This window comes from Madurella fahalii, assembly GCF_045866475.1.
Source record: "Madurella fahalii IFM 68171 DNA, scaffold_1, whole genome shotgun sequence".
Classification (NCBI taxonomy): Eukaryota; Fungi; Ascomycota; class Sordariomycetes; order Sordariales; genus Madurella; species Madurella fahalii.
The window spans coordinates 7,215,237-7,242,495 of NW_027263971.1; the positions used below are offsets into that span (position 1 = coordinate 7,215,237).

At 50.6% G+C, this 27,259-nt stretch overlaps 5 protein-coding genes across 5 annotated transcripts; 3 read left to right on the forward strand and 2 right to left on the reverse strand.

The window, feature by feature from the left end:
• Positions 1-144: 144 nt before the first annotated feature.
• On the forward strand, positions 145-2,080 carry MFIFM68171_02118 (Heterokaryon incompatibility protein; the record flags this gene model as incomplete). The annotated part of the gene is made up of 3 exons (XM_071057540.1): positions 145-244; positions 301-467; positions 521-2,080. The coding sequence occupies 3 exons, from the start codon at positions 145-147 to the stop codon at positions 2,078-2,080; spliced, it is 1,827 nt and encodes a 608-aa protein (XP_070913641.1).
• A 2,490-nt stretch (positions 2,081-4,570) lies between these two features.
• MFIFM68171_02119 (uncharacterized protein) lies at positions 4,571-5,732 on the reverse strand (the record flags this gene model as incomplete). Its single annotated transcript, XM_071057541.1, has 2 exons — positions 4,571-5,365; positions 5,475-5,732. The coding sequence occupies 2 exons, from the start codon at positions 5,730-5,732 to the stop codon at positions 4,571-4,573; spliced, it is 1,053 nt and encodes a 350-aa protein (XP_070913642.1).
• Positions 5,733-9,613: 3,881 nt separating this feature from the next.
• MFIFM68171_02120 (uncharacterized protein) lies at positions 9,614-11,646 on the reverse strand (the record flags this gene model as incomplete). Its single annotated transcript, XM_071057542.1, has 2 exons — positions 9,614-11,448; positions 11,532-11,646. 2 exons carry the CDS (start codon positions 11,644-11,646, stop codon positions 9,614-9,616), a joined length of 1,950 nt encoding a protein of 649 aa, XP_070913643.1.
• Positions 11,647-12,651: 1,005 nt separating this feature from the next.
• TRPA1_1 (Transient receptor putative cation channel sub A member 1) lies at positions 12,652-13,457 on the forward strand (the record flags this gene model as incomplete). The annotated part of the gene is made up of 2 exons (XM_071057543.1): positions 12,652-12,662; positions 12,764-13,457. 2 exons carry the CDS (start codon positions 12,652-12,654, stop codon positions 13,455-13,457), a joined length of 705 nt encoding a protein of 234 aa, XP_070913644.1.
• A 995-nt stretch (positions 13,458-14,452) lies between these two features.
• Positions 14,453-17,019, forward strand: MFIFM68171_02122 (Heterokaryon incompatibility domain-containing protein; the record flags this gene model as incomplete). Its single annotated transcript, XM_071057544.1, has 2 exons — positions 14,453-15,441; positions 15,510-17,019. 2 exons carry the CDS (start codon positions 14,453-14,455, stop codon positions 17,017-17,019), a joined length of 2,499 nt encoding a protein of 832 aa, XP_070913645.1.
• Between the last annotated feature and the right edge of the window lie 10,240 nt (positions 17,020-27,259).

Sequence of the window (27,259 nt, forward strand, 5' to 3'; positions counted from 1 at the left end):
ACTAATAGCCGGCCCCACTGTTGATTCCCTTTGACCAAACCCACCTTTGTGACTGCACCCGACAATCCCACGACCTTGCGGTTCTCAGCAAGTTAAACACTGATAGAAAGTCCATCCCTCCTGCACACCAGTGCGTTTTCCGCCATGAACGGCGAACTTACCAAGGCGCGGTCCCGTCGTTCTCGTGCGACGCCGACTACCGCCGTGACGAAGCTGCTGGCCGCCGCTGCAGTCGAAGGTGCAGGTAGGCAGTCAACCCTGTTTCGCGAAAGCAGACGATAGTTAACCCGCCACGTACAGAGATTCTGAGGGTGCGGTCTCCAGTGAACGAAGGTCTCGTCCGAGACGCGACGTGCGAGCAGACGGCGAAGAGGGAACTCAACGCGACATCCGAGCTGCCGACGAAGAGGACCCGGTTGTCGGACGCACAACGGCTTGGAGCCGAGGAGGTAAAACGGGCGGACAAGGTACGGGGACGTTCCCTCACGCAAGCCAATGACTAACCCGGGAGGTCATGTAGACCACTAGACGACATCCAAAGCCTAAGCCTCCCAAGCGTCGAGACACCTCCCTTCCTGAGCCCAAGGTCGAGAAGCAAGAACAAGTCTCTCCAACCACGCAGTTGCAGAAACGACAGATCGACAGCGGCGGTGACGACAACGGATACCAGCTGAAGCGGGCGCGGTTAACGCGAAAAAACTTGGGCTTCTTCAACAAGATGGCGAGGAAGGGAACCAAAAGGGGGTCGGCATATGCATCTGCTCCTCGCGACTCTACGGTCGACTCGTCACCAACAAAGACCACCTCGACAACAACATCAGGTTTTGCTATCCAGCTCTCTAAGAATCGCGTCCTCCACCCCCTCTACTCTAAGCCTCCTACGAATCTCGCGGATATCCGCGAACGATACAACCTACCTCGCAAAACGGCTTCGCCTACGGAGTCAGTATACAATGACTACGCTAATACAATTGGGGGTGTCCCTAACGAGGCGACTATGGTTGTTGAGATGAGCGGACAGCTGCTGAAGAAGTACGACGATAAGAATTATAAAAGAGCCTTCAAACAGGCATTTACGGCCTTTCCAAAGGATGTTGGTTTCAACAATGGCCTGTCCGCTCCGCAGCCTGACTTTATCGAAAGTCTTCGGATGCAAGAATACCGCCCGTTCCCAGTTGACGACCATATTCAGGGAGCCGTACTTTACAAGGATAACCCCCTTTCCTTGACATTGCCGCATATAGCCGCTGAATGGAAGGGACGCGGAAAGGACATGGAAGAAGCGAGGCTACAGAGTGCCTATGACGGAGCAGCCCTTGTCTACGCCCGGAACCAGGCACTCGCCTACCTCGGAAAACCTGACCCCCCCGGCCATGCCGCGGTCACAACTTTCACCACTGATGGTACCAATCTCAACCAATTTGCACACTATGCAGCTCAGTCGGAAGACGGCACACTTGAATACCATCAGCATCTCGTCAGGTCGACAAACCTAATAGAATCTCGCCAAGGATTCAGAGACGGCCGAAGAGGATTTAGGAATGCACAAGACCACGCGAGGGAGCAGTCGTACGCCCTAAGTAACCAGCTAAAGGAATACTGGAAGCAGCGTCACGGTAGCCTCCAACCCATCGCCCAAGGAGCTCCTCTACCTGATCTCGATGACGTTCCAGAAGAGCCTTTACCCGCACAAGAGAGCATCTCTTGTCCTGATGACGGCGAAGTTAAAGAGCCGCCTCCGTTAGCCAAATCTACGCGACACAAGCACACAAGCAAAAAAGCCCCTCCAGCATGTCTTACTGACAACGAGTCTGGCTACGAAATCATCGACAAACCATCCTACGCGCCGGTGCCTCCACAATCGTCCAGGAAGCTTCGAAGGTCAACTCGCCTCTTAAATGCCCGCCAACTATCCTCGGACAATTCCGGAAACACCGCGGCCAGGAAATACAAATCTTCGTCGCGCAGAAAGCCTGAAACCAAAGCAGAGTGTTGGAAGTGGGATGCCAAACGACGCAGGTACTTCCGCCAGCACGTCGATGGGGCTGTCGCTTCGGCAGAGGATGGGTTCTCGGGATAACCTGTCGTACGGCTTAGGAGATCAGGCCAGATTGCAAACAGTGTCAATTAGCTCTATGTATCCTTAGCTCTTTACAGATGTCACCATATCCAAAGCGCTTGGAATGTGCGTGCTGAGCAGAGAAGGAGTGCCCAGAATACAGTCGTTAGCGAAAATCAGCTTCCTCCCTTTTCTGCTCTCCAAAAGTTGCTGTGCAGGGGCCATATCCAATTTTGGTGCTTACACCGTCTTGCTTATACAAGCCCGGCCCGAAACAGGTTCGATGCCCTAGGATAGTTTATAGCTTGAGAAGCCTATTTCACTGGCGCTGTGCTGTAGGTAAGTCGTATGTCCCATGGTCAAATGCTACAACGAAGTTATGAAGCTGCCCCACACCTTTTCACGTCCCTTGCACCAACAGTATCTTTTATCGGGGCAGAGCCACCCATAACGACGTTCGTAGTGGCTGGTGATGGCTGTGGTTGCGGACCGGGGCCGGGCCCATCTAGGAGTCAATGAAACACTGTCTTTGCTCGCCCCTCTACGACGTGGATCAGCGGCTACTGTCACGGTCTAGTCTAACCCTTGTCATGAAATGCCTAGTGTCATAACAGAGCCCTCACTTCGGCTAGCGAAGCCTGCCATTCTTTCCCTCAATAAGACCGTCAAATTCTGGCTGCCGCAACTGCTTGTTTCCCTACCCCTATGATACCTAGTTTATTTTACCTATTGTATGCTGGCCTGCTCTCAGCCAATCGCCCGCTAGACCATGCCCATATCATCTCACCTCGGCCGCCACAACTTTGCTAGTGGCGATTCGCTTCACTCTGGCCCATAACGCCGACTCGGTCGGCACTGTATCGTCTGGCACGGTCTCCAAGTCGATACCGTAGCGTTGGCCCGCCATGTCTTTGTCTCACCGCCTGAGCGCGTACTCGCCCGGTACGTTAAAGATGCCACGCCGCTTCAGATCCACGTCAGTCATCCTGTCGGCGCCGGGCGAGATGAAGACAACTATCTGATCTTTGGTGCCGTCCTCTGTCGTTGAAACGTGGTCGCTGTGCGTACCTCCCTCTTAGCCCAAAATCTTGGAACCAAAGAGAAGGCTGATATGATAATAGTAGCGATACTGGACGGTGACATCGGGAGGATGCGCTCCATAGTCTGGCTCGAGGCGAAGCTGACAAGCAAGCAAGCTAGCATGGCTTTGTACCTGGCTTAGAGGATACGCGTCGATGACTCGCTCTAAATGAGCCGCCGCCGTCCGTAGTCGTACAGCGTGCCGTTGATGGGAATGGGGTGATCGCCCAGTTCGGACCGTAGCTGGTCACTGATCAGGTGCGTCATCGATCGTGCCCAGAGAGCGTCCAGCGCGTCCAAGACCCTTTTACGTGATGCTGCATCGGTACGCTGAAAGTCATCCATAGTGAGCCGGCTTAGTGAGCCGGCTTGGTGCGCCAGACGATGTAAGGGCGACAAAGGATGGTGTGTACTTCAGGGTCGTTTCCCCATCTCCTGCCAGTTTGCATGTGGAGGGGCGAGTCTCGTGTGTCGAGGCCAAAAGTAGGCGTTGTTCCAGTTGTAAAGAACCTCTTTCCAGCCCATGATATTTACAGCCCGGCAAGCTATCGTGGGCGCAGCAGGCGCCCCGTGGACATCGAAGCTCGGCAGCACGAAGGTAGCGTCGACGTCCTCGACCCCAACAGCGGTGTTGCAGACGGCGAAGGTCATGCTCGAGCCGGCACAACTCTTGGACGTTCTCATTCCGTACATGAGCACTGAGGGGCAGTGGCTGACACCACCTTGGAGACTCGCCCAAAGCTGCTTACCGTTGCGATGACAGCCGGATTCATACCATATCCCAGCCTTCTGTTAGCATTGGCATTGGCGTCGAAACAAGTTGGGGCCCAGCCGTCACCATCCCTCTGCAATGTCAGACCCCCGCCGGTTGCATTACAGCCTTCGGAGATGGGCTCGAGCGGCACTTTAACGGCCCAGTGCACATAGTCGAGCGTTACGTTGGTGGTACCGATGACCAAGTCTCGGTACGTCGCTGGGAACGACGAACACTGGCTGTTAAACACGGTGCAAGTTGAGCCGCGCCCGCGCAGCCGCGACCCGGAGCTCGAGGCATGAGCCTGACGATCCAACATCGTCCGGATTCACCAACCGGATCCGGGCGACGGCGTACATGGCGGTGAAGTTCTCGAGCGGCAGCACACTGCTGACGCCAAATGACGGGTTCCAGGACGTCATGAAACTGGACGAAACAGGCGCTCTAGGCCTTCTATATAGTCAGTGCTTAGTATACAAGGTCTTTTAACAGCGAGTATTGGCACAATGTCACCAGTTACAAAACAGCTTCAGTGGGTGGTGAAAAGCCAATGGGAAGCTGCGGCAACTTTGTTCTATAGTTGACCTAGTTTTCCATAAGAAAGAAGAGGTTGCCATTGGGATCCTGAGATAGGGGCTATGGTTAGAGCACTCTACAATCCCCGGAGGCTGCGTCTCCTAAGCCCACACCGTCCGCTTGGATACGATCAGGTAATTCATGACGCCCACTGCAAAATCCCCATGCTTCCTCATGACCGGGTCCATTCGCGCCCTCTGATCGTCATCTAGAATACTGGTGCCGACGAGCCGGCAGACAATCTCGCGCATGGCAATGTCGCTGTCGGGGGTATTGGTGTAGAGCTCGTCGACAACTGCCGGGAAACACTCGGCGTCTGTCCATGCCATCTCCGCCGCGCGGTAAAACCTATCTCGCGCTAGGAGCTTGAGGGCTGGGACGTCGAATTTATCAGCCATGATGTAGAGCCGAAGAGGTAAGAATAAAGTCTGGTGAACTTGCAGCTCCTTAAACAACTGCATCCCAGCTTCGTCAGTGCAGCCAAGTTGCTTTTCCAGTTCCGCCAGCCTCTTTTTTGTGGGAAGATCTGGTCCGTCGCTGTCTGCGTCACCATCACCGTGGAACTCGTTGTATTCTTCCTCAGGTTCCTCGCTAGGTGAGGGCGACTCGGTGAGGTAGCTCTCGTCTTCTGTTTGAATATCGACGTCTGGGGTGGGCTGCTGTGTTCCGTCCACGGCTTCCCACTTTAGGTGCGTTTCTGATGGGCTAACATTGACGCCTGGGGCCGTGTTTAGCTCAGCTGCAACCTCATTGGACGACAGCATACAGACGTCGTCGGGTTGCCCTCTCCTCAGGCTTACGCCGTCATCGTATGATCCCGTATAGAGGAACTGAAGAAAGCGCTCTAAGACATCGGGGTCGTCCTCTGGCAGCTCAACCACGCCCGAAGCTGTCTCCTGCGGCGCACAGTATTGGTTAGCTTCAAGTGAGCTCGAGCTCCTTTTTGTACACCTAAGGTGTGTAAGGACCCCTCCTGGGCCTAGTTGTAAGACGGCGATTCCTTACCATAAACCCACTCGTGAGAGCCTTGTCAAAGAAGGACGACTGCGAACAGACAATGGCACGATGCGCTTTAAATTCGCGGCCGCCGCAGCGGATTGCCATGTCCGAGTATTTCTCCGACAAGAACAGGCGCGAGAGTGATGCGAACACAGCCGTGGTCCGTAGGTCTTCAATCACGCCGTACTCGCCATCCCGATATTTGGTGCCGACCGAAGACGGCGACCGTGAAGCAGCGGTCGGTGTGCGGTCGACGTCGCCCATCGAAAGTCGACCGAGTGCGAGAGCGCCTATACAGTGCAAAACGAATCCCGTCACGTGGGCCAAAGAAGGACGAGGGTGGCAAAAAGCGCGGGCAGTAACAGGCGACTGTGTGATGAGAGAAGACGGGACGGCTGCCTTGCAGGGACGGTGGATGATTAGGACGAGGGCAACCTGTGTGGCTTTGCTGCGCCTTGCGCCCACTCTTGTAATTACCGTACAGCACTAATAATTTACGATCACGTGCGTGCACCACGAACTCAAGGGCAAAACTCGCAAGAATTCTGCTACATTAGGAGGTTCCCACTGGGCTCAAGCAAGAGTCCCTACACATACGATGATCCAATAAACGTTTTTTAAGATTAAGTAAGGTAGGGCCTGGACAATTGGCTGGTGTCAAGCGATAGCAGCGGTTTTCTCACAACAACAACTGGGAAGAGCAGGAAAATCTGGTGCTGTTGTTGTTGTTGTTGTTGTTGTTGTGTGGAAAAGAGCTAATTAACTAAACGCCCATGAAGTGGGAGCAACAATTAACAAAGGGCCCAAAAGGCAAGGCACATTGAAGTGGGCAAGCTGGCTGACTAAGGTACCTTAATGATGTGGTCGCCACATCAAAAGCCTACCTTGGGTGGCCGTAAACCGGAGATGGTTGCTCTGCCGGGACGTTGAAAATCAAGTACTGAGTAGGTTTTAGCTTTTTGGTCTGGATGGAAGTTGTATAAGCCGAGTCGAAGCTCCAGTCGGTAAGTCTTAGGGATCCGACCCCTTTCAGTATCATGTGGGTCCTGCTAAGACGAGCCTATTGGAAATACTCTGCTCTGTGGTCCGACTTAGTCAAAGACAAGATTAGGGTAGGGAAAACCCACCCACGGGTACCCATGGGTTACCCAGAAATTACTGGGTATAACCTACCCTACCCAAAATCATTTTGGTACAGGTGGGTAATCCCTGTCAAAAGGATCAGGTGCTAGTCCAAGGATCAGGATCACAGGATCTAGTGCAGGAGTCAAACCCATGTATTCTAGTCAGCTAAAGCAGGCTGGCAGCTGACTGCGCCACTGTACAGACGTCATTCTGTACGTGTATCTCGTCTATAAAGGAGTAAGCTCTCTAAGGGAGACGAGAACAGGAGACGGGGGGGGGGGGGACAGAGAGACAATCAAGACAAGACACAAAAATCCTCAACTGTCATTTCCCTAGATTCAGAGGTGCCGTGTTTCCGACAGGAACTTGCCGTGGACCCATTTTTCTTTCGCACCATAAGTAGAGCAGTCCTGGCCATTGCTCCTTAGAGAGGACAATCAATTCAGTACTTTTCTTCACACTTGTTGCAAGCTCAATTGACGAGCTCTCCTTTGATTGTCCTGTCTAAGGAGCAATGGCCAGGACGGCCCTACTTATGGTGCGAAAGAAAAATGGGCCCATGGCAAGTTCCAGCCCCCGGGGCACCATCCTAGCAACCGTGTCCCTCTGATCAGAGGGACCCTGCCCTCTGGGGACTGTTTTCCCCAACTCACTATACACAACTGCATACCATTTATCGACTAACAGCCAAAGCAAACGAATAATCTAGACAATTGAATCGGCACTAAGACACTACATTCAATCAATAGAAGACTTCTGTCGATAGCCAGATGTCGTTCTACGCCTACAATCGAACATAACAACGCCTGATCGGTCACAACTAGCAAATCGCTAAACGAGATCACCGAAGGATTCAAGCCAACCAACATTACCGATATTATAGCCCGAAAAACCGTCACCAGAGACCTTAACCTCCTATACACTCGAATTAAAGCACACAACGCCATCGCAATCGCGTTAATAACAACGAAATACCACTACAATCGACAACACCTTCTCCGATTCTTCAACACAGGAGACATAGTCTAGCTCCGATTACACAAAGGCTACTATATACCTGCAACTGACGTTGTCGGCCACAAATTTGGCCAACAATACACCAGACTACTCGAGATCGTCGAACACATCGGCCGATCCGCCTACAAACTACGCCTACCGCCGTCGTAGCGCATCTACGACGTTGTCAGCGTCGACCATCTCGAACCACATACATTCGATCTATTCAGTCGACAACTACCTGCAATCTAGCCCGTCAAAACCGTTGACCATGATGCCAAAGAGATCATTGACCACCATCAACAATCATATAACCACCAATGTCTTGTTAGTTTTAACAGTTTAGGAGCAGAGTTTAACCAATAGATGACAGAACAGCAGATAGCAACGAAGGCACTAAACAAGCTTAGAGAATAGCTTTAAAACAACAGAAATAACAAGATAATAGTATATTTCGACGAGGACGTCGAGTTCTTTTTGTATGGTGGCTTAGGGTAACCCTAACCCTGACCTTTGTTGACCTCCGGCTAATCTGCTGACTAAGTTGAGTCCCGATTTTATTGACGTCCAGCAATCTCCGGGTTCGCAGTCCGCTTCGTTAGTGAGTAAAGTTCCGGCTAGCGGTCCGTCAAATCTCGTACCCAGGCGTCGCAGTCCCAGTTAACCTCAGAACCCAAACGGTTTGCTAATCGCTGGGCTACTCTACCGAGCACATCGCCGCTCCTGTTGTTCGTATTTACGGAGCTGGCCGAAAAGATAGTGTACATTGACCGTTGATCACGCTTGTTGCTTCATGATACTTACTACTTCTTAGGGCGAAGACTTCTATAACAAACGGCCAACTCCGGTCTCTCTCCGAAGAAGTCGTTCGCATCTGTCCTCCTGACTGATCCGTGCCTCAAAATTTCCCGACGCCACCTGCGTGACCGCGACCGTGACTGTGACGAGTTGCGAGCCGATGTACTCTGTAATCCATGTGTTGCCGTCGACGTTTGAGAGGAGGCAACGGACTACCTTGTCTGAACCGAGGAAGGCAACCGCTTTTAGTCCTAGCGTCTATATTATAGGCAAGGTATTACCTATAGAGTAGCAGGCCCTCTGGTGCGCGCGGCAGGTGGCGGAGGCCCGGCTTCGGCGATACCTCGACGGGCACTGGCGCGACTTGATTCACGGGGGCATCGCCGAGCGCGCGGCCGAGGAATACGAGGACGAACAAACGAGTCCGCGGTCGAGAAGCATGTTCCGACTGCTGGCGAACCCGAATCAGGACTTTCCCCCTCCCCTCGAAGGCGACGACTGTAGCGACTTCACCCCTATATCATCTCGCCGCGTTTATGCCTCGGCCGCTGCTATCGCTTAACCCCGACCACCATCTGCCTCGTTACACCATTGCCAACTTCTCGGGCAGGTTGCCCGAGCTGGGACGGCGCGATCCATTCCACGTAACGCCGGATGATTACCTACACAAGGTTCAGCAACAAGACGTCGAGGCTTTCCGGAGTCTGGTAATCATGTCAGATAAGGTATCTTCTGTAAAACTTGTCGGATGGCTGACGAGTTTTGCTCGATGCGTCCAAGATGGGAGTGATATTCCGGTCTATGAATAGGGAGCGGCTGACAGATTGATCTCAAACTTCTTAGCCAAGTAGATGAGGAGGAACTCCTACGGTAGGTATCTTGAATCACAAGGCCAGTGCTGAATGGTAGTTGCAGTTCATCTCGTTGGTTCAGTGCTAATCGCTGGATCTCTCCTAACCTGTCCGTGTCCACCTACATTCTCTCTCTCTCTCTCTCTCTCTCTCTTCCGTTTCCTGTCAGCCAACAGCGGGTACGGGAAGCCGTCTCGTATTTGAAAAAAAAAAACTCTCGATGCTTTGCACTTCCGTCCTCGTGCTGGATCGGGACGTCCCTGTGTTGAGCCAACCTGATAGCTACCTTACCTTAGGTACCTTACCTATTCAAGGCACCAAGTGGAGCACCGCCGTTCCCTGTTTGTAAACAAATTTGAGGAGTGTCCATGCACACTACTCGCCGGCCTCTGAGTCCTCGCCACTGTCGGCGCTTTCGCCGCCCTCGTCACTTTGTTCCGCCAGGCTGGGGGAGTCCCAGCCAGCGGCCACGGGTTGGACGGGATCGAGGTCGGCCGGGTCGAGATCGAGGTTGGCGACGACGCACAGATATTTGTCGGCCGCAAACATGGCCATGCTTGCCTGCACGTTCTCCCTCTTCTGGATTGCATCCTCAAGATCCTGTCCGCAGGCTTTCAATGCCTTGTCGAGCTCGCCCATCGCATGCTTCGCAACGTCATTGTCTCCGCGCGCGACGGCAGCCTTGGCATCGAGGGCGTGTTGGCGCACCTCGTCGGCATGCTCTGTCGCATGGGTCGCCGCCTCGGCAGCGGCTTGGACGTCGGCCGTGATCCCGGCAAGGGTTTCGGCCGCGCCTCTCGCCGCCTCCGCTTGGCACTTTCTTCCCTCGTTTGTCTTGGTCGCCGCGCGCTTGAAACGGTCGACTTTGTCTCTGATCTTGGCCCCGTCTTGCTGCATGGTATGGATGTGGCCGAGGACCTCGAAGCTGACCTCGGCTACGTTCAGGTGTCTGGCCTGGTCCTCGGTCAATCCCGAAGTCTTATCCTTGAACTGCAGAGCCTGGGTCTTCAGATGCGCTGCGGTGGCGCTCAGCACCTCAGCCCTCCCCACGGCATCCTGGACGGCGTTTGTGTAGTCTTGCAGTTTCGCCCAGGCCGGGGCGGACTCGACGTAGAAATCCGCAAGTCGAACGTGGTGTGCGGCGCGGGCGTCGCGGGCCGCGTCCGCCGCGTGCCTGCTCGCCGCTCTCTCGTGCTCCTCCACCGCGACGCGCTCGGCTCGGGCGAGGGCGGAGAGCGACGCGGCGCGGATGCAAGCCTTGTCGGCCCTCCTCGCGACGTCGACCACTTGCTCGCGGTGTTGCTCCCGCGCGAACAGCCAGCCCACGTACGCAGCTCGACCTTCGGATCCGGCCTTCTCCTTGGCCGCCGTCGCCGCGGCCGACGCGTTCTCGGTGGCCCCCAGCTTGGCCTCGGCTTGCAAGGCGAGACGCTGCTGGTCCGCCATCCGACCTTCCCTAGCAGCCGTCTTGGCCCTGGTGGCGAGATCATGCACCTCGCTCGACAGTCTGAGCGATTCTTGGCCGGCAAGAAACGCCTTGTCTGCCTCGGCCGCGACGGAGTCCGCAGCGCCGGCGACCTCCTCGGCGTGTGTAGCCAGCACGCCTCGCACTACGGCGCCATATTGCTGTTGTTGTTGTTGTTGTTGTTGTTGTGCCTGTCGGGCGACGACGGAGGAGGAGACCTGGGACCTGCTGTCGAGGGGAGTGGTCCAGGCTGCCGATGGCTCCTCATAAAACGCAGCAGCCCTCAGGTTCTGCTCTAGATGGCGCAGGCACTGGCTGGCCGCCTCGGCGTCGGACTGAGCCCTCTTGACTGCCGCCTCGGCCCTCGTGCAGTACCCGTCGACGCGGTCGCTGGTCTCGCGCACGGCTTGCTGATGCTCCTCGCGTACGTACTGCCAGGCGAGCGGTATGGCGCCCATGAAGAACCAGGTGCGGAACCACGGGAGCAGCGCGAGCACCACGAAGGGCAGCGGCGCCCACGCCGTCACCTTGGCCGTTGCCAAGGACACGAGCGGGTGCGCCTTCCCGACGAGAGCCGCGTAGTTGTGATAGGTGTAGCGCAGCGGCCCGGCCAGGTTGGCCGTGGAGACCAGGAGCGAGCCGAACACCAGGCTTACCAGCAAGAGCAGCTGCAGGTATGGATCGAACAGGGGACCTGTTCCGATGGCGGATGGCGCGTACAAGGCGAAGAGGGCGAGGATGGCATCTAGGTGGATGCCCAGGTAATATTCGATCAGCAAAACGAAGCAGGTGCGAGATGGCTTAGTTAGGTATGGAGATGACACTTACACTGCGCCGGCTTCGACAGCTTGATGATCGATGTGCCGGGCTCGCTGCTCGCCGGTTCGAACCCGTGCGAGTCTTGAGTCGCCAATTCATCTTCGGCCTGAGGTAGGTAAGACATCTTGGGCCTGCTGCTCGGAACGAAACTGGGTTTGGTTGGAGGTAACTAAAGGTAGGCGAGGGAAGAAGTACCAGAGAGGATGACTATGAAGTTTACCTACCTCTAGGTAAGGTAGGTATGTATCTAGGTTTAGCTTCACGGAGTCTGCCTCGGACATCGGCCACGACCTATGTGGCCTGGACGTCCACGCAGAAAGAGCTTCAAGGGCAGAAATGCAGGTTCTGGCCTATCTGCACGCTCGCTTCCTCAATTGAGCAGCCCGCCGGATGGCATAGCGGAGTAGGTAGTACAACATGTAAGGCAGACGTCGATGCGAGTCTCGTATGATTAGGGTTTCATTCAACCAGACGTTCACAAATGCGCCCATGTCTCTTGATTCGTTGCCTTCTCCATTCAGCTCAGCTTTGATGCATCCCGCATGAGCCGTGGCCGGGCTTGAGCCCTCTCAGCCCGGGGATTGGACAATGCAGGCGCAGGAGACCTGGTGCAGGCAGCACCAGGGAATTTCCGACGGCCTAGGCCGTCGTAGAACCCGCTTTCCGGAGAGTGAGCGATGGGCGCGTGGAGGGGGGCCCGGGCTACCACCTTCCACTCTCCAGACGCTGGGTCGCTTCGTCACATCTGCGTGCCATTGGAACCAAAAAGCAGTCCGATTCGCCTGACAGTTGCAGGAGATACCAGAAATAATAGGCGGCCTGCTATCATTAAAATCCCAGAGATGCCGTGAGCGAAAGGCTTCTCGTAATATATGCCTATGTTCATGGCTGTCTGAGGCGCTGACGACCGCTCCCTACGTAGCTTCGCCCCCTCTACCAGGCATTTATCAGCCAAATATCTGGCTCACTTGGTATTTTCCTTTGGTTCAAGACAAAAATTCTCTCATTTCGCCGCCTCATCCATCCCCTTTCGCGTCCCCATCGGGGTTTCGGCCAGATAACCCAAGATTCTGGAAATCAACCCGCTGAGAAGTTTTATTCGCCGGTGTACCTACCATCTGGCACAAACATGGCTTATAAGTAAGCGCGTGACAACACTCAGTGACTTCCATATAACATAGGCACTTAGCAAGGGGTGCAACGGCGGAACTGACGGAATGCACTTCATTGATATATGATAGGTACCTCTATCGGGCCGTCCGGACGGGCAGATTGAGAACTGTCAGACGCTGCATCAGAAGGCAGAACGAGAACAAGCGCATCTACAGAGACATTGGGGACTCGAAGGGCCGGACACCACTCATACTGGCAGCCCGCATGGGGGACGAGGTGATTTTCAAAGTCGTCGCCGCGCTAAAACGGCCACCGCCGAATCCCGACTTACAAGACTCCCAGGGGAGAACGGCCCTGATCGAGGCCGCGCGAAGGGGGTACGCAAATATGGTCAACATCCTCATCAACAAGCTCAACGCAGACGTGGACCTGGCCGACAACGAGCGCAGCACGCCCGTTTTGTGGGCAGCCAGAAAAAACAAGTGGTCGGTGGCGAAACTGCTTACCGACAATCAGGCAGCCGTCGATGGTCCCAATAATAAGCAGGAGATCCCGCTCCACTTCGCCATCCGCACAGGAAACTACAACTACGTCTTGGAGATGCTCAACGCCGATCCCGGGAAAGCGAGCATCAGCGTTACAGACAAGATGAGCCGGACGCCGCTGCATATGGCGGCCGAGAAAGGAGACATCCAAATTGTCAGGTTGCTCTTGCTAAATGGCGCTTTTATAAATAAGGTTGCTACAGACATGCTGGGTTTTACACCATACATGAGCGCTATGAATAGGGGTTATGTAGCGGTAGCCGCTATGCTATATTAGTGGATCTTAGCCAATGTATCAGGTTATATAATAGAGGGCCTACATCCGTCGAGCGTCAATACTGTCACGACCCATGGCATGACCAAGGAGGACTTATAGCAGGAAGGGGGCTACTGGTCTCCGCGACGTTGTCGTAGTGTCCTGTTTTGCGCTCCATCTACCTCTTAGCGGACTACTTCGTGAACTCGTTCTCGCCTGGGTGTTTTGTCCTTTGGACCGCTTAGGGCGCGCTGTTCACTCTGCCCCGCGGAGCTGCGACGGGAGCCTGGAGGACGTGGCCAAGTCGGCCGGATCGAGGTGCTGAAGCCAAGTTGAGTCCCGATTTATCGACGTCCAGCAATCCCCAGGTTCGCAGTCCGCCTCGTTGGTGAACAAAGTTCCGGCTAGCGGTCCGTTAAATCTCGTACCCAGGCATCGCAGTCCCAGTCAAATAATCGCGCCTTATTGGTAGATGCAATGGCTAATACAAGGCCAACAACCCCTTTAACACAGAGCCTGTCCAACTCGTGTACATGTAGTTTCATATACCTCCGGTATACTTCGTCGTGAGTGATCTCGGCACCCTCGCCAATGTCGAACGCTTCGTACAGGGCTTTCAGAGGAAAACTAAGAGAATGAGCGGTTCTGCCAAGAAATTCGTTCGGCCACACAACACAATTGCTTCCAGCTCGTATGCCTCAGGCAGCAACTTTTGTGAGATCATTGCGCAAATCTGAATGTCTCTAACAGGTCACTGGCAACTTTACAGGTAAAGATGTTAGACAGATCTTGTCACTCATTGGCCGACGCATCCCCTTACCACCCAAGGGATAAAGCCTACAGCATCCCCGCCAGCGATTCCGTCCTTCCACAGGTACGTTTGCAATACTCCAGCTCTCGGTTCCCCTCCACCCCCTTCTAGGAAAAAAAAACACTGCCGACTTTTAACACTTGGTTTGAACTTTGTTCCATCGCGTTCTGGCACCACTGACACCCACCCTCCTGTGAGCATCACGATGGAACACCTTCTCGCTCCGGCTGGCTCGAAGCCAATCAACATCCCATACGTCGGCACCGAGACGTTCGAGTCTGCTGATTCACGCGCCCCAGATGATACAGTCCTCTCCAATTTCAAGGGCTACTGGCAGCGCAAGGGCTGGGAGGTGGACCGGGAGACGAAGGCTCTAAAGCTCGACCACCGCGCTCCCAGCGAAGTCGTCTCCCTGCTGCAGACGGCCTTTTACTTTGGCTGTCTCATTTCCATTTTCAGGGAAGTGGAAATCGCCGTCCGCACCGAAGACTTCCTCGAGAGGGCACCTGGTCACAGCGCCGGCAAGATCTTTGTCCGCACGACAAAACTGCGTGATCTTATGAGGAGATGGATTCAGAAAGAAACTCAGAGCAACTTCAATTCCTCTGCAAGGATCCACCGTGGATATCACATCCGAGAGATGTTGGGCTTCACATTCCACTTTTTCCAGGGAATTATGCAGAAGAGCGACCGCATGCAGGAGCCACACAAAAGCGACATGGAGCTCATCGGCCTGTCCATCATGGCCATGGGAGAGAGTATGCATTCTGTCGCGGCCACGATATACGGATACGACGCTCGCGAGACGCCTGAGTGGGGCCCCAGCCCCGTACTCAAGGCCCGTCTTCGAGACAACGGGTGGTGCGTCAGCGACGCGCCCTTTTTCCCCGACTCCCCAACCCGGTCTACCATCAGCATCGAGTACTACTTTGGAGGGATGGCCTGTCCCCGAGAGCGCGGCGATCACTCGGCATGTACCACGGCCATCTGCAGCAAGTATCTCGAGGTTGTCGACTGGAAGACGTACCAGCAGAAACATGTGGTGCCCTCGTGTCGCTGCGCCCCCGTCCAGGTGGCACCCGCGGCGGCCGAAATCGTCGAGCAGACTCGCATCCCGGTCGTTCACTGGGACGGAGAGTCCCTGCGTGTTTTTGCTAGCGACTCTGTGACAAAATACGTCACGATTTCACACGTGTTAGTCAAACTCCCCGGCCCCCGTCTCGAGAGCCACTTCTGCTGACCGAGATGTCGAAAAACGTCAGCTGGGCCGATGGGCTGGGTAACAACCAGACAAACAGTCTTCTGACGTGCCAACTGAATCGCGTTCAGCGGCTCGTCAACCAGCTCTACACAGAGAGCCACCTATCATCGAGCCACCACCACGAGACCGCTGCGGCATCCGCAGAAGGACTAGCCATCCCGTTTTGGATCGACACGCTCTGTGTGCCTGTGCACAACAAGATCCTCCGCAGGAAGGCCATCTACAAGATGGCCGACATATACAGAGGCGCCGACAGGGTTCTTGTCATCGACTCCACGATCATCACCCTGCCCAGAGCAGCCGACGTCGTGCAGAAGCACCTGCAAATCTCGCTGTCGGGATGGCACCATCGGCTGTGGACGCTCCAAGAGGGTCAACTGGCGAGCACCCTGTTCTTTCAGTTTGCCGACGGCGCCGAGTCCTTCTATGACATGAGCCGGAGAGAGTTAGCGGACTCCTCCAACCCAAGAGACCCGGCCACCCTGTGCTCCCCCGTGCGGTATCTATGCGCAACGCAGCTCGAGGCCTTCTACCGGTACTTTGAACGTGGGGTGACCGCCAGCGACGACATCACCACCAGGCTCCGTCTGTGTGCCAAGTATCAACGGAGCCGACAGACGAGCAGACCCATCGACGAGCCGCTCTGCATGGCTGCCATCTTGGGACTTGACCCCAGTCCGATGTTCCCGCACGACGAGGACATCGTCGAGCGCATGGCCGTCTTCTATCAGCTGATCGGCCGCTTCGATCCGCGCATCATTTTTCACAACCTTCCCCGCCTGCCGAAGGACGGGTACCGCTGGGCTCCGGCCTCGTTTCTGCACCAGGTTCCCGATCTGCTCGAGGGAGTGGAGGAACTGTCCGCTCAAGCCCCGCCGGCAGTGGCGCTCATACCTAACAACGCGGGCGGTTTACCCGTTCGATTCGGAGGTCTAGAAATCATCCTGGGAGCGAACGTCATCTCTTCTTCTTCAAACCCCGGGCCTATCTTCTTCCGCCCTTGGGCGGGCGGCTATGCGTTCCCGCCGCAGCAGTGGACGTATGATAACAAATCGGCCTGGTTCATGTGCACATACAAGCTGGAAATCCTCCCAGACCCCAACGGAAAGTATCCGGAGCTCAACCTCATCGGGGCCTCGAACGTGAACGCGAACGCGGACGCGCGGTACGCGGTCATCTTCCCTCCAAAAGGTCTGCTCAAGCCGGACCAGTTACCGCCCATGGGGTTGCTGGGTCTCATCGAGGCCAACATCCCTCCGAATCCCACTCCGATCGGGCACACGGGAGGATTTGGTTTTGGTTTCGGTATGATGAACAACACAGTAGTCTGGACTGCCGGGGACCATAAGCCGGGTAACCACGTGCCCGCGTACACGGTGCCCTGGAGGATCCCCGTGCGGTGCGCCGGCCGCGTGCGCGTCACCATGCCGGCAACGCACGAGGTACCCGCGGGTGTGTCGTTCGCCTTTGCCGTGGCATTTGGGGAGAATCAGGAGTGGTGTGTCCGTTGAAGCGAGAACATACCTTCTCCTGAACAATTTAAATGTGCATCCGTTTGACGAGAAACCTTGACAGAATCCTAGAGTCTTGTCCGCGACTATCTCCAAGGTGACCTTCGCCTTGGTGCTAATTACCCACTTTTTTCATCCAACCATCGATGCTTTGTTAACGACCTTGAACCCTGGACTCTAACAAGGGTGACTAAGTAAAGGGGATGTGGAGTATGAAGGTCAATACCAAGCGGCGTTTCGGCCGGATCAATCGTGGTGTTCTGTTTGGTTGTGGTGAGGGGGGTTGTTGGGAATTTGTTCAGTGATAGTCCATCCTGGACGGATGCTTACCAAGGTTAAACCCGTCGTTTCTTGCCGTTGGTATATGTGGTGTGCGATGACAAGCCGCGCGCGTTTAGCAGGATGTTCGTCGTGAGGCTCGGTATCGGATCGACTGTGCTTCCTTTCGCTTCCGGGTTGGGAAGGAAGACGGCGACGCGGCACAGTTGGCGAGGTTGCCCACTACATCCACTTTGGTGGAGAAACGGGTCTTGCGTTATGCTCTCGAGGCAGGTACGACCGTACGACACAGTAGGGCTTCTGCTCTCATCCACAGCAACTGTGGCCGGAAAGCTTCAGTTGGAAAGTCTTGCTCCACTTTCGCGCGAAAATCTTGTGCGCCAAATACAGATTCTGGAAATTTCAACAGTGCGTCATTCAACACAGAACGATAACTACCTTAAACTTCCAAACTCGTTCAAGCCGAGCCCAAGCAGCTTCCACATCCTCGACAAGTCCTAAGTTGTTGGCACGAAGCGCTCCATTCTTGATCACCTCCTGCGCCCTCCGGGACTTGCGCAGTCGTCACTCGATCGATTCCCGCCTCCCTTCTCCCTCTGCTCCGTCGCAATCCACCCCTTCCAACCACGATAAATCCCCATTCTCACAGCAATGGTCCCCAAGACTGCTTTACCACAACGATTATGTCGAGCATGAGGCGGTGTCCCAGTCGCGGGGACCGGGACGAACCAGTGGGCATGTCGCTCAAGACATCTCAGGCGCCCTTTATCAGAAATAAACGACAGGTTCCATCGCATCCCTTGATCTTGTCGCCAGCTTTCTTTATCTTCCCATTCCGACAGTCTGGATCATTCAGATTAGATCAGGTAAACATGAACCAAAGTGGTGACGGCGAAAGGGCTCATTGTGATCAGCTAACATATTATCGATAGTAAACGCCAACCCTGGATCGTATATTTCACCACCCTAAAATCGATAACTACCTATGCTTATAATTACGTAACTCTTCGTTACGTTTAATTAGTCTAAATTAGCTCTGGCTTAGCTTTAGCTAATATTTACTTATTAAATAGTATAGCCTTCTGAAAAGGTGTAATTTTAGCTAAAGGGTTTAAAAATAGTCCTATATAAGTAAAGGGTCTAGAAGTAGGATATTTGCACTTATAATAGCTACTACTTAAAACTTCATAAATATTTAGCTTTCTACTTAGGAATACTTATATTTATTACTAGTTATTAATATTAGAGATATTTAAAAAATACTTTTACTAATAGGTGTTATTAGGAGATAAAAGGTATTTTATATATTAAAACTCTTTAGAACTCGTTAAATAACTATATTTAGAAAATATTCTAGTACTAGGGTAGCTTAAAGGATTTTTAGAAGTACTCTTATATTTCTTTTCTACATTTCTGTGAGGATCAAGGATTTAAAGGTATTAGGACTGGAGTGCCTAGGTATAAGCAGTGTACACGCAACGTTGGAGTAGAGTACTCGTTAGAGGTAGGATGATAGTCTCATTGAACTCTATCTCTCTTCTAAGCCCTATCTCCTACTCTCTTTATACCTTACGATGATAGTATCTAGGCTCACTTACCTTACTTGTTACTTTGTTATCGTCTTTACTTCTATACTCCTTTGATACTCCTTTAATATAATATTTACACCCTTCTAGCTTAGCGTTGTTATTACTTTTTATAACCCTATTGATACTACAGTTTCAGGGCTTTGTCCTACACTAACGCCAACTCTACCTAGTTGGTCCTTATAGAGCCTCCTTTTTTCTAGGCTTCTGCTCTCAGGAGCTATCTAGGTTATATGCCCCTTCATAGATAATGCTATCAACAATCTTATTTACAGGCCTTGTACGCACTAGCTGCGTAGTTACCTACCCTGTATAGCACTCGAGGTACTAGATATTAGATACCACCTATTGTACTTTCTCGTAGTCCTCGAGTTGCTGCTACGCCGTTTTTTCTTTCTTTACCTTCCTCGCTATATAGGCACTTGTAGCTATAAGAACTTGTTATTGTATATATACTACAAGTTATAAGTATAAAAGTATTAGAATCATCATATTATATAGTATTGTAATTGTTTAGTTATATATTATTGTTTACCCTTAGTCTTAACAATAGTATATATATAGTTTTAATGACATACAAGTAGGGAAAGGGGAGTTTTTACTAGAGAAAAAGAGTTGGAGTTAGTGATATAAACTAATTGCACTTAGGTTATATAGCTATAGTATAAAAGCAACTTGGCTTTTACTACTCGCAGTTATCCCAGCTAAGCAACCTTGAGCTTTCTTTTATACTAGTCTTCGGTTTTATTTTTAGAAAAAGCAGGGTCTCCCTAGTTCTAGGTATAAAAAGGGTTTTCTTCCCTCTAGTTTCCTTTCTTCTCTTTTTTCCTTAGTCTTACTCTTGTAGGTTATATCTTTCTTACTCTCTTACCTCTCTATCTCTTTACTCGTACCTCCTATACTTCTCTACTACTTGTTTTATACTTCTATAGTTCAGTCTACTAACTACCTGGTATATTATAGTCATTATCCCTATCTTTATACTCTTACTTAGCTCTCTTACTCTACTCTCTACACTCTACTCCCCTCTACTTAGTCTGCTATATTAGACAAACACCCTATAAGTAGCGCCTTTACTGCTCCTATAGGATCTTGTTGATTAGGTAAAGCATACAGTAGATGATGGAAAAGAAGGAAGGTGAAGAGAAGACTTCAAAGTACTTAGTTGTTAATTCTATCTAAGTGAGGGAAAGTCGTAGTTATTATAGATTTGATCTTGTCGGCCGTTTCGGCTTTCGGGATAATTGGAAAAGGGGCTTATTGTAGATCACCTGTTTACTGTGAGGCTAATTTTGAAGATCTCTTTGAATACGAGATTTCTTTGCTCCTCACGTAAGATTATGGTGGCGGAATTTGAATACGAGATTCCTTCGCTCCATAGATGAGATTATAGTGCGTTTGGAGATGCTGGACCCTGTTCCAGGTGCTAGTGCCCTGTTCTGGGTACCAACGCCCTGTCCCGAGTGCCAGAGCCGTATTCTGGGCGTTGTGACCTTATTCTGGGCGTTGTAGCCTTGTTCTGGGCGTTGTGGCCTTATTCCGAGTACTATAGCCCTGTCCTAGGTACCGGAGTTCTGTTCTAGATGCCGAAGCTCTGTTCCAGACGTTGCAGCCCTGTTCCGGGTACCGTACCCTTGACCTAGGTGCTGTATTATCCCCAATAGGTCTCTATATATACTAATCCTTTCTTAGGCTAAAGATGATAAAGAGCTTAACGTAATCCACAAGCGAGCGCCACATACAAGCGAGCGCCCTATTTTCCACTACCCTACCACAACTATCCTCAATTGCAAATCAACAACAGTATCAACCAACTACAATTACATCATAAATAGCTGAATCAGATGATTCTACAACCTCCCGGCAAGTATACACATTATGACCAAGCTTGCCGCACACGCCATAGCACTGAACCTTCGTACGAGACCCCCTTACACGACTACCTTCTAGCTATGTATCTTCTTCTACCTCCCTACCCACAGCCTTCTAGGTCAGTAGATTCTGCGCATCTTGTACAGTAAGTGATCCTCCAAGCTGCATACGTATCCTTTTAGCTCTCCAACGTTTGTTTAGTACCTCATTGGCCTTGCAAAGCGAAGAGACCTCTGACCAAAAGAGGGTCACCTAGTACATCATAGCCATCGTATCCTTGGTAAGTTGATCTACAGCACCCAATATTGAAGTTGGAGAGCTGTTTTGATAGTTGCCAGGCTGGGCTAGCTTTGCCTTACCACAGCCATCCGAGGTTGTAACTACTATGCCTACAAAGATGATGCCTATCATAAACCTAACCTCTTCGAAGTTGTAGACATCGTCGTCTAGGATACCATACTTGGCCCTAGTATTCCGTACAAGCGTAAACCAGGCGCTAATAATCTTCGGATCCTCGTATTTAGCCCTCTGGTAGTCGTATCTATGCGTTCAACACGTTCGGAGCTCTGGCTGGCGTTTGACGAAGTTGGAGGCCTAGTTCTTGCTGACAGGGGACGCGTCGTGTACGCGTAGCAGGTGGTTGGCCATATCTTCCACACCACACAGTCTGGGTGGAAATGCACGTACAACTAGCTCAACGATATATTGAACAATAGCCTGCTCTTCGGATTCAGTGAGATTCTTCGAATTGGCCATATAGTCGTGTCATGCAAGCTTGCCAGCTAGTCGACGACGGATAGTTCGGGGGACAACGTCGTAGGCCCTTGCTGTAGTTCCAATCTTGAGTTTTGGGTTGTTCCGAATAGCCTCAACGGCCAAGATTACTCTGGCTTCCTTTGAAGTAGGAGGCATATTGGGTTGATAAGAAAATTGATGTTAGGTGTAGGAGGAACGCGTCGCGTAGAAAACAGGGCGCTCGCTTGTATGTGGCGCTCGCTTGTGGATTACGTTAGTAGCTCCTCTAAAAAGTCTAAAACTGCCTCTACGTCCTCTAGCTCTTTAGTAGGTTTCTAGTCCTCCCCTTTCTCGCCTTTGCTACTTCTAACCTACTTCTCTAGACTATAGATAGTATCACTCTATCTTCTAAACCTGTTGCCGATACTTCTAAAGCCTGCAACAAGCTTACTGGGGGCATCTACTGCATTATCCTATAAATATTCCTCTCTCAGCTACTAGCTCTCTACTAATTATATATAGCTACCACTCGTACCTCTACTATATACTGAAGAAAGATCTCTCTACTAGCTACAAAAACCAAAAGAGCTCTAGGATCCGCTATTTCTACTGTATATATTACAACTATATTTACTTACTAGTAAGTCTTCTCTCTCTTCTTTTACACTACTCTTATAGCATTTGTTAATAGTATCTAACTATTTTTAGGTCCCCTTTAATGCATTAGATACAGTAGTCTAGTTTATAGAGGCCTTCGACTATATAGAGTTCCTTGCTACTAGTAAGAATATAGGAAAAATTTTTTTAACTTCTTAGCTATATATTTCTTATACTAACAGTACTTTTCCTTAGGTTACTAGTCTAGAGGAAGAGGTATAGAAGACTGGCAATATAGCTTTATATACCTTCAAGGATTTCTCTACCTCCTAGCTCTGGTCTACTAAGGTCGCTATCCACTGTACTAACGCTAACTATACTAGGTCGTATACTACACCCCTACTATAATAGTAAGGTCGTCCTGACCATTGCTCTTTAGACAGGACAATTAATTCAGTACTTTTCTTCCCACTTGTTGCAAGCTCAATTGACGAGCTTTCTTTACGTGCAAAGCGATCTCTCTCTGATTAGAGGGAGCTCTATCTACACATGTTGTTTTGACCTTGTTTAGGCTGCAGAGACCTAATTTGTGGTGGTGTCGCCTAGCCTATCCTGTCTATCTTGTCTGTCTGGCATTTGGCTGTCTTTGCTCTCTCCCTTGTTTTGGATGGCTATGTGGGTGTAGATGTGTGTTTCTGCACTATTTCACCAGATATTCCCTAGGTTCCTAGGTATTATCCTCAGGTAGATAACCCTTCTATTTGATTAGGAACTGCCTATTTCTCACTAAACCTCTATAGTCGATAATAGCTTCTACTTTGTAATACTGCTCTTCTAGCTCGAATCGACTCTTTCGCACTGCTCTTGCATTTGTTCCTCGCTGCTCTTGAATAGCTCGAGCAGGGTAATTGGGAAAATTCGATAAATACGATAGTGTTATAGGAGGTCTAGCTCTATTAGGGATAATACAGCACTTAGGTCAAGGGTATGGTACCCGGAATAGGCTCACAATATCTGGAATAGAGCTTCGGCATCTGGAACAGAACTCCGACACCTGGGACAGGGCTACAGTACCCGGAATAAGGCCACAACGTCTAGAACAAGGCCACAACGCCCAGAACAGAGCTTTGGCACCCGGAACAGGGCGCTGGCACCTGGAACAAGATCCAGCATCTCCAAACGCACTGTAATCTCACCTGTGAAGTGAAAGAATCTCGTATTCAAATTCCTCCACTATAATCTTACGTGAGGAGCAAAGAAATCTCGTATTCAAAGAGATCTCCAAAATTAGCCCCACAGTAAGTAGGTGATCTACAATAAACCTCCTATCTAATTATCTCGAAGGTCAAAACGGCTAACAATATCAAATCTATAATAACTATGGCTTTTCCTCACTTAGATATAATTAAAAAACAAATAAGCACTTTGAAGTCTTTTCTTCACCTTCCTTCTTTTCCATTATCTACTGTGTACCTTACCTAATCAACATTCTATCTCCTAGGCTAATATTTAATAGTAAAGTCGAACTCTACTAGATATATCCTACTAGCTATTCAATTAGTTTTACTTCATAAACCCTCGTAAGTTATTATAATCCGAAAATATAGTAACTCTTTACTAACTCTTTTCTACATAATATTACGAGTATTTAAAAGCTTCCACAATAGCTATTATCTCTTTATCAGGAGTTCTATAGATCTTAGTTAGTCTAGAAAACTTCGCCGACTAGAATATAACAAGATATTTTCAGCTCTCTTCTGGGGACCTATAATAGGACAGTCCCTATTACAAAGTCAGAGATATCTATCTCAATAACGATAAGGAGTATTGCGAAACAAAAGATGAGGAAAAGGTCTGGTTCTGCTTATCCCTCAAAGCACGTGAAGGTAGAAGAATTACACTATTTATATGACAAAGTTGACCTCTAACAGACTCAGATCATATAATAAAGTAGCTTATAATAGACTGAGGTTCAAATCTATCAACTTGTAACACCTCTCCTAAGAGAAGATATTAGTATCATACTTGATATTAAAGGTCTATATAACTAGCAAGGAATTTAAGTTAGCAATGTCCTTTCTACAAATATAAGGTACTCTTAAATTAAACTGATAAACCAAAATAGCATTATACTACTTACAAAGGCTATTAATAGATAAGTTAGTATATAGAAAGCCAGAGATATACCTTCTAAATTTCTTTAGTATCATTCTTATCTATATAGCAATCTATAATACTTATATATAACTGCTTATACTAGTGGAAATACTCTTATAACGTTCTCTAGAACTCGATCCTATATATTTAGTACAGATATTCGAGGAAATCCATTACTATCTCTCAGTCTACTTCCCTAATTACACCTCGCTAGGTTCCTACCCGTTTAGTAGATTCGTAGTATCTCTAGATCAATTAGCGACATCGCTAATAGGATAGGAGGGAACTGTCGCAAACTACCAACTACACCAAACACCTAAAAGGTGGGGAGCTCCACGATTGTTAGTCGTAGGATGCTAAATCTGCGTTTTATCTGACAGGAACTAGTATATTACCTCTTCTATTTTCGTAGTATACTAGTGATATTGATCTTAGTGTTATCAGTATAATCAGGCTTCAGGAACTAAACGTCCTTAAGCTACTTGCAGAAAGCTGTATATTACTCAGCCGTAAAGGCCTCTAGCCGTTTCGCAATCTACCTCTCGGCTTCTCGTTAGGTAAAACGCTAGACAAAATTTGCATTATAACGCTTATCATTTGCGAGAGGCTACAAGAGGCGACGCAGTACCATAACGATGACATTAAGTGCCAAGGGTCACCGGCTCTAACAGGAAAGCCGATGAGAGAGGAAAGTACTGTCAAAAGGGTCAGGTGCCAGTCCAAAGGATCAGGATCACAGGATCTAGTGTGGGAGCCAAACCCATGTACTCTATTGAGCTAAGGAAGACTGGCAGCCAGCTGCGCCACTGTACGGACGTCATCCTGTACGTGTATCTCGTCTATAAAAGGAGCAAACTCTCCAGCAAAGATAGACGAGAGGAAGACAAGACAATCAAGACAAGACACATAAAATCCTCAACTGTCATTTCACAAGATCCAGAGGTGCCGTGTTTCCGACAAGTACGAGGGCTATCATTTTATATCGCGCTGAGTCGGGGCGCCAAAAATAGATATTTGGTAGAAGAAAACAGTTTCCTAGATCCTGGATTGAGGACGAATGTTCGAAAGATAGCTGCCCAGAGCCGGGCTGCCTATTAGCGCTTAGAATATAGTGGGGTCGCGGCAGGGTCGCAGCTCTACAGTATAGATAGATTGATTAGAGGGGCTAGCAGCGCGGGGAGGTACCGAGTACTCGACAGTGACCAGTGCCCTGCACTATCAAGGCCGCTGAAAATAGCGACATAGCCCAGCCAAATTCGGCGGCCACAACAGCGAATTCTCGAGTTAATGTGTATTTAATCCACCAAAATCCCTAGCTCAACTTAAACAGAACAACGAACAATTCTTCTTTTCTGACCCTACCTTGCGAGCTCGGTGGTGTGGTGGCATCATAGTAAGCTAGTCCGATTTCCCTAGCCAGATGATGGTATCAAATGCTCGCCTGTAGATCTAGTCCATGATGGCATTCTGATATGACTTTTCCTTGTTGGTCTCGTCCTGGTTGATGCAGATTGCGTCGATCCAAAGCGCCCTAGGCCTTATTATTCCCATGTTTGGGGTGGAGACAAGGGCATCGAAGAGGTTCTGCGATACGAAAAAATCCGAGTCGTTGCAAGTGATTGCGCGGGGGTTCGCTGGGCTGCCCCAGACATATGAGAGCGCAGTGTATAATTAGCGTGCGAGTGCGAGTGGGATTTGGGCACCATAGCTCTGGAATCATACTCATTTCCACTCTGAGTTTGAGCGGTATCCTGCATTTCTCAAGGCGGCATATCGGCTTGCTTGTTGAGTCTCCGTGCTTTAGAAAAAGGACTGCGGATTTCGCCAAACCAGAGACGTAACTTTGGATCCTTGTGATAATACCCTCAACAAAAGTTCTCTGAACTCAGCGTCGTTACCACGGGAGCTCTCACAGCGCTTCAGAATGGAAGCTGACCTGTTCTTAGAGAAAAGCTGGGCCCACGATTCTTTATTGGAGTTGATTTGGGGTGTGTCTCTGCAGCAAGTTGTGACGGGAAAGCCGAATTACGGTGGCATGAATCCATCGGGAATAGGAGCCGGAGTGGCGTGCGGCAAACTCATTAGAAGGCGGAGAAAAGTTGCGAGGCATGAATAGCAGTGGTCAGCAAATAATACATACCTTCAACCAGCAGTACCGCATCCTCCACATCAAAGGCTTCATGAAGTAAACCATCTAGTGCCATCTGGCGACTTAGCCGATATCTTTGCAGCAGACGCACTGCCTGTGCCATGACCGAATGGGGAGATAGTAACGTATGATGGTTCAAGACCGAGTAGCTTGGTAACATTTGGGTTAACTGGCAAGGACCCTATTGTCGAAGACTCTCTTGCAGAGATCGGATCCAGCGGGTAGGTATTGGGACATAGAACTCTCTCCAAGGGTGGTCTCGGTCCTTTATCGGGTACTAGGGCCCGCCGTCTGGATGATTGTGGAGTTCACTCAGCTGAGATGCGGTCTGGAGAAAAGGCGGTCGGGACTGGTCGTGGGAAGCACTGTGAAGGAAGGTGCAGATTCATCCCGGCGACCACCTCAACTGTGGAGGCGTTTGATCCGACGGAATCAACCCAGACCCGATGGTGGTTTATACCGGTGACAAGTATAGCCACCAATTTGGAAAGGGTTATACAGTGTCGTTGGTCTAGCCGGCTCAGTTGCTATGCCGACTGTGCAGTGCTGCCGCCTGACTGTGCTACGAACTGACCGATGTCGCGAAATTGCCTAAATATCACCCTAATGCAAAAGACTGAACTGATAAAACTTGTTTCGCTCTAACAAGGACTGGGAGTATCGGGTGTATCTATATCGTGAGGTAGTGGTAGTATCATTGGAGGAACTCAGAACCGGTTGAGGGCCCGAATCTATTGGCATCACGGTATGAGGTGCGTTGAAGCTCACGGGTGGGGGGTTTGGGAATGTACTGAACTCCCGGATTTTAGTTGAACCTGAGTTCTATCGATGGTTGGTTTCCTATCTTGGTGCTCGGCTATACGCT